We start from the raw sequence: 7536 nt of genomic DNA, 5'->3' as shown, positions 1-7536 counted from the left end.
GGAGGGGATAGGGGAGGAGAGAGAGGAAAAAAAAAAACAGACATGGAAGAGCCAGGTGTGGCAGCACATATACATTCCTAGCACTCTGGGAAGCTGAGGCAGGAAGGTTACAACTTCAAGCCCAGCCTGGGCAACTTAACAACTATAGTGAGACCCTGTCTCCAAATAAATAAAAAGGGCTAGGGATAAAAATTAAAAATGAATATTGCTACACATTAACTTGAATTCCTTTCCCTGAACTTATGTACATGCACATACACACAGGCTTTCCCACTTAGCAACAAAACCCTTTTAAGTGTTCTTCATTCTTTCCTGTACATTCCCATTATGATCTGATGCCATTTCCTTTTAGCCTGAAGAATTTTTTTTCCGTTTTTCTTGTAGATAAGGTCTACTAGCAAAGAATTCTCTTACTTTTTGATTACCTGAGAATAAATTTATTCCAGTTCCTTTAGACTTACTGGATATAAAATTACTGGTTAAGTTTTATTTTGCTCCTTCTGCCTTCTGGTATCCATTATTTCCACTCAGAAATCATACAATAATCAAATTTTTACTCTTTTCCTGATTGTTAATTTTTGTTGCTTTTATGATTTTAAGTTTGTCCTGGTCTTTCATTAGTTTGCACATAACATATCCAGATGTGAGCTTTTTCATACTTAAAATCTGATGAGCTTCTCGGATCCACAGATTGTTTTGCACTATTTTTAGGAAGTTTCAACTTTTATGTCTTCAAAAAACATTTTTGTCCCATTCTCTAAACCCTCTCTTTCTAGAACATCCATTAAAAGTACACTGGAACATTTTATGTTTTGTCACATCTCTGAGGCTCTGTTTACTTTTTATATAGTCTTTTTCTCTCTTTCCTCTAGATTGGGTAATTTTTATTTATCTTTCTCCAAATTCATTTTTTTTCCTCTTCTATCACCTCCATAATACTGTTAAATCCACCTAGATAATTTCTAATCTCACTCATTTGATATTTAGACTACAGACTTTTCAATTATTTATTTCCCATAGCTCCTATTTCTTTACTGGGAGTCCCTATATGTTGTGACATCATATTTTCCTTTAATTTTGTGATTATGATTTTACTGGTGCTTTGAAGTCTTTATCTATCAAACCTAGTGTCTGATCTCTCAAAGTTAGTTTTTATTCACTCCTTTTTTTTTCTTGAATATATATCTTTGTATACCTTAGAATTATTTACTAGAAACTGGTAATTTTGTATAATGTATTGACTCAAACATGATTTATTTTTATTACTCCTTTAAAAGTAACTTGTTTGGACTTACACAGTCCATTTGTCTCTCTGTAATGTATTAGCACTGATTAGCTTTGGTTCTTATTTTTTTGGCCTGGCCTGCTACAAGTTATCTGTGTACCTAGATAGCTTATCAGCTGGGTTATTACATAGGCAGAAATTCCTAAAAGACCTCCACCTATGGCGAGCACACCCAAAGTTTCAGCCAGTTTTCAAAGATGCCTTAGCTTTTACTTTTTGCAGGACGCACTCCATTTTCCCATGTGCACACAGTTTTCCAATGTCTAGAAGAGTATGGAGAACTTATATACTTGTGTCATTACTCTCTCATTTCCAAGGTTTTAAGCATTATATTTCTAACACAGTAATTCCCCAACTTACAAATGAGTTCCATTCTGGGAGAACGTTTGTAAATCTGACAAAGTGAGTCTTACACTACGTTTCTGTAGTTATTGCTTTGTGTTTCCTAGCAGTCCCCTCATCAACACTGCTTTTCCTCTTGCTTTTGGACTCCTAGTGCACTACTGTACACTATCACACTATAAAGTAAGCACCCAGCAGCGCAACTGTGACAATGTCTGGCAGATACAGGAGCTACTTCATCAATTTATTTGCATCTATGAATGTTCCTAATATGAGGTCCATTCCTATCTGCAAAAGTTTGCAACTCAAATGTTAAGTTGAGACTTACAGTACTCCTTTACCCTAACTCAGACTACAAGTTCAGATTAGTAAAGATACAGATTGTTCTTGTTATTTTTTTACCAGCACTGACAGTTTTAGTTGATATACTTGTAGGTTTTCACTTTGTTTTCCAAATCAAGTCAATTCCCAATGTCAGCAATGGTTCTGTTTATTTTAGCCAGGCCCACAGTGGTAAAACTACTCTTTTCTCTAATCAACTGAGAAGATACAGAGAGGTAAGAACAGCAGCAGCCTCAGGCAAGAAGGCTTCAACCTCCACTGTTCTTATCCAAAAGGATAGCAATTTTGTGGGAATAAGTGTTTCTTAGTTTATAATTAGCCTGTATTTGATTTCTAGAATCTTGCCCTGGTTATTTTGACAATTTTTCCCAGTTTGATAATTATATTTTGTATAGAAAATTCACTGACCATTATACAATGCCACATTCACTAGGGGCATATAATTTTGGAAGAAGAGAACCATGTGCTCCGACACTTTCCCCTTAAGAAAGGGATGGATTGAATATTTTTGTATGTCTATGACTTCATGATAACATGTACTAACCAAAATTGGATGGAATGTGGCCCGGGTAGTGTTGTCACTGATACTGTTTCCAAATAATCTATCTCTAATTCAGTAAGAAGTTTAGATATAATCTCTTTGTCTCATATTTCTCTGTCAATATGAACAAATATATCATTGGCTCGTGTTCAAATATTACAAACAGAAGGTACTGTCCAAATTATTTCAAATTCTCTAAAAAAGGATTAAGAATTGGAAGAAACAGCACTATCTGTTGGGGAGGACAGGTCTTAAACATATTTTAGGATTTATGGAAAGGTTTAAAATTCATTGCACAATTAGAGAAACTGAGTTTTAAAGTGTGGGACAACAATTTTTAAAAATTTTTTGAATTACCTTCAAAGGAGTTTTGCTCAAGGATTAAATTATTTTTCTTCTCTTTTCTCATCATTTTATTAACTAATGTGTTCTTTCCCAGGAGAAAATGTTGCTATAAAAATCTAAGACTGGTCACAATAACCTTGATAAATTACTTTCCTCATACACCAGCAGTTGAACTACCCTTCCTTTTCTGAATGAAACATAAGATAAAGCAGAAGAAGCGACAGAATATGTTACTTTTCTAAGTCATCAAAACATAACATCTAGGTTTAAAATGAGTAAGCCCTCTCAAGGCCTTAAAAGTCTCAGAAGTACCTTCTGACTGGAACCAGGAAGGAGATTTCCTATTAATTTCTCTCTGTTAAAGGTCTATTTTTATTCTCCCTTCTGTTGCAAGGACATAGAAATGGATTCTGCTTTCTTGATAATGTAAATATTTTCCTTGCTTTGTACAAGTTGTTTTCAATAGCGGTGTTTCTGCCCTGCTCAATGTTCTATAGCGCTATGTATGATAGCATTTGTAACTGGTTACTAAATAAAGCAGAAAGACTACATTTTCAGCAAAAGGAACAGCACTTATAATATACATGCATTTATATACAAATTTCAAAAAGCTTTCAATTTCTTGAAGGAATACATTTAATGGGTGTAGGTATAAGGTTGTTTTTTAGTTTACATATATCTGCTATTACTCTTAAAAGAACATCCCCTGACTAGATTCTTAAAATGTTACTAAAAATAATGTAGACAGATTTCTTTTTCCAACCCCCAAATGCATATAGTGAAGTAATAAATACTAATAACTCCTGGTAAACATTATTTTGCTCTTTTTTCTATAACCTGTCAAATATATTCAGATAACATATTGAACTTTAATAGGTTTTAAGTACTTTGTTTAGTAGTGAACAAAGGAGAGAAGGCCCGCTGGGGGGAAAAAAATGAATACAGATGAACAGTGTAAAAACTGAGGATACTGCAGGATTACTTACATGTGACAGTTAGTAGGACAATACTAGGTAAGTCCTTTATATTTCTAGACAACATTCAATTTTAAATGTCAACAATTTAACTTAAGAGAGAAAGGGAGGGAGGGAGGAGGGAGCGGGGAGAACAAGGGTGAGAAGAAGGAGAAGGGGGGAGAAGGAGAGAGAAAGAAGCTTTTCCCTAGTTCTATATAGGTAAGTGCATTAGTCCAGTATCATTTGGTGTTCTAGATGTTTTTGTCTTCTATCTTCATGAGGTACATGGAAGATATGTTATCTGCTAAGAAGGTTCCCCTGAGCCAGTCAACATAGTTCTTAAGATCATTTCCAAAACATGAATAGAGAACTAAGTAGAATGCTCAAGTGAGAAGAAAATCTCTTCCTTATCCCCAAGGTAGAAATAGAAACCACTGCCTCACCTGATGGAAGAGGGGACTGTGTGTCACAGGGATTCCCAAGCCACTGAAGCACATGCCCAGGACCATGTCGTCAGGTGCATCGTTGCTGTAGCATCGACACTTACTGGCGAGAAGTCTCCTAATGGCTTCTCTGCTGAAGACCATGCTGAGAAGGAGCCAGAACAGACAGAGAAAGGCATTACAGCAGATCCACAGAGCCTGTCAAACTGAACAGAGGGCCATGGCCCAGAGGCCACACTGCTAAGAGAGGTAAGATAAGTTCAGAGCAGCAGACTCACATTTCCTACTTACTCTGGAGAATTTTTTTGTTGTTTCTTATGAAAGCAAAATCAATTTACCTACCTAAAAAGCAATTTCAGTATTTCCTAATAATATTATGTAATGTTCTTGTTCTAATATGACATTTGGAAAAAGAGAATAGTTCTTTAGTTTCAAAATCCTTGATGAATCAGCAACAAATTCTACCAACATTCCTATCAGGTAGCTGTCAAGTGTCAGAAATACTATGTATCTTAGTCATATATATCATGACTGATATATTAGTTACTTTTTTCTGTTGAGACAAAATACCCCATACCCAAGGTTTACTTAGCTTGCAGTTTTTAAAGGTTTCAGTCCACAGTTGACTGGATACAAGGCAAGGTGACATAGCAGAGGGGCATCACAGAGGAGAAACAGTTCATGGCAGGCAGAAGACAGAAAAAGCAAGCAAGCAAATGACAAGAGACAATTATCTTTCTGTCCTTTATATCTTACCCAGGACAGGTAGTACTCATTTAATGCTAGTGCTCTTAATCCTAACACTGCACTATGAATCAATCCATCATCACACATTTTTGATCTAGCCACCTCTGAAAAGCTCCACCTATGATCGCATGAGGCTTTGGGGAAACATCTACACACAGCTATAAAAACTGACAAGGAGATGAAACCTCATTTTAAAAAACCACCCACTGCACAAGTGATTCCAGTCTTTAGAAGCTTCCTGCAGCTGGGGCTGGAGCTCAGTGGTAGAGTGCTGGACTGAGGCATGAGGCCCTGGGTTCTACCCTCAGAATCACAAAACAAAACAAATAAGAAAAACAAGCAAAAAAAAAGAACTACACATACAAAATAAGTTTCCTTAGGCATCAACAGGGTGAGGGAGGAGGAGGCTGGGAGAGAGAGAAGAATATGAATAAGAATACAGGGATTTTCTTGCAGGACTCCAGTCCATCCCAGTCTTTCTGTGCTTCCCTCAGCAATGCAAGAGCCCAGAAAGTTTAAAACAATCTTTTCCAGACTTCAAGTCCAGCTAGGTCCTGGATTCATAACATAACCGTGAGCCCCAATTTCACCACACAACGAGCCCTATACTAGAGGAGATTGACTGCTTCCGGTCCTGTTGGTCTAGGTAGCAAAGGTGGTTGCAAGGGCAGCTGTGAGCTCAGGAAGAGCCCCTTGGGCCTGGCTCCAATGAAGCACTGTGATTCTGAAGCAGCAGGGGCCAAGGTATCAGAAGGGCCCAGTAAACAGCACTTTCTCTCTTTCTCTAGCCACAGGGACAACAGCTACTTTCTACAGTAACTGATTGCTAGGTAAAGCCTCCTCTTCTCTTTCAGTACTGTGGCCTTTCCCAATACTTTTAGCATCAAGTTCTTGCAATAAATTATCCTCTCTTTAAAAATATAGATTGGGTTCTGGTTCCATTCTGGTCCTATGATAGTAATAAATCTTTGCAGATTGTAAACAGCTCAGAAGCTGATAGGACTGAAGGATTAATACAGTTCACAAGTTCCTTCTCAATCATCAGACTTTCTTAAAGTCAAAACTACCTTAAAATTCATGCATATATTCCTAGAGACAAATATAGGGCCTAATTTACAACAGTCACTCAAGAAAAGTTGGTTATGTAAAACAAATGACAACAAAGTTATCTTCGCAAAGATCCTCTTGAGAGAAGAAGTTCTATGAATTGAGAACAAGGATTAAGAGTTTGAATATAACCCCTGATGAAAAAACAGTGATTCCACACTTGGCTGAACTCAGCATAGCACAGTTTATTCACCAAGCAACACCAAGTGCTAAGGGAAAAACAATGCAGACATTAGATGACACCATGACATATGACTTTATAAGAGGAAAAAGGAGTTAAGATGATACAAGGAAACACAATCAGAGAAAAGAAGAAAAAAAGTTGTTGTCAACTATACCAAAAGGAAAACTGCAAGTCTCAACACCCACCACAACTGGCCTTTCTCTTAGGAAGTTTCATGTCCATGAGGAAAAGCTCCCTGGGGCACATACCTTCGGGTTGCCATCCATGGTCGCCTCAACCTGCCAACCCAAGGGACAGAGCTTGTGAGAAGGATAAGTATTAAGAGTACTAATAAAAATGCTTTTTCTTTTACCAATTTCTGGCAAAATGAAAATGAAGAAGGTGGCCTGCTTTTTGCAAAACTAATTTCACAGAAAGACAAAATGTAGGTGTGAAATTTTTATGAGTAACTATTTATGTGAGTATTTTTAAGAGTAATTAATTATACTTTTGCTCACTTACACATAACAGTCTTACATTAATCACGTAAACTAAGTTTAGGCCTTTAACAATATTATTTTATCAATATGATCATGAGTTCTTCCCAAATTAAATTGTTCTCCAAAAAAAAGAAAACTATCCATTATATCATGGTTTGATTGGATGTTTTTTTCCCAGTACTGGGGATCAAACTCTGAACCTTGTGCTTGTGGGGCAGGCTGTGGCACCACTAAGCTAAATTTTTGGCCTCTGTGCTACAAAATATTTAGTAATACAGCAATGTTTGTTATAAATTGAGCAAAAAATGTAGATTCAGAAACAAATTATAAAATCCAGCCCTAGTTTTACAAAAGGAAAAACTGGATTTTTGTCTGTGTGGGTTTTCACACTGGAAAATAATCTGAAGGATGTGTATGATGCATAACAACAGTTAACATTAGTTTGCCTGACTTCAAAGCCCAGCCCACACTGCTGAAATAATGCTAATACTCTAGCTGGTCTGAGATGGAGATCATGGGAATTACCTTTCACCCTAGCCCAATAAGCCACACTTAGGTATAGTGATATCACTATATGACTAACTGCTATTTAGCAGTTAGTTTATAGAATGTAAATGAACAAGCTAGAGTAGCAATGTCTCTTTTTTCTTTACAAATATACCCTATTTAGGGCCGGGGATTTAGCTCAGCGGTTCGGTGGCCTGCCTTGCAAGCGCAAGGACCAGAGTTCAATCCCCGGTACCAAAAAAAAAAAAAAAAAAAAAA

The 7536-nt window shown here is 36.8% G+C and overlaps 1 protein-coding gene across 1 annotated transcript in view; it reads right to left on the bottom strand.

Moving 5' to 3' along the window:
- Positions 1-7536, bottom strand: part of B3glct (beta 3-glucosyltransferase) — a 114671-nt gene that overhangs the window by 10239 nt on the left and 96896 nt on the right. The window contains exons 13-14 of the mRNA XM_010623884.2: positions 6541-6570; positions 4255-4399 (exon numbers count right to left, since the gene is read on the bottom strand). Coding sequence (XP_010622186.1) covers positions 4255-4399; positions 6541-6570 — 175 coding nt within the window. The remainder of the gene's footprint in view (positions 1-4254; positions 4400-6540; positions 6571-7536) is intronic.

Source organism: Fukomys damarensis, unplaced genomic scaffold (assembly GCF_012274545.1).
Source record: "Fukomys damarensis isolate Sample0158 unplaced genomic scaffold, DMR_v1.0_HiC HiC_scaffold_38, whole genome shotgun sequence".
Lineage (NCBI taxonomy): Eukaryota > Metazoa > Chordata > Mammalia > Rodentia > Bathyergidae > Fukomys > Fukomys damarensis.
The sequence above is the reverse complement of the archived record's forward strand: the minus strand, read 5'-3'. Positions and strand labels throughout refer to the sequence as shown.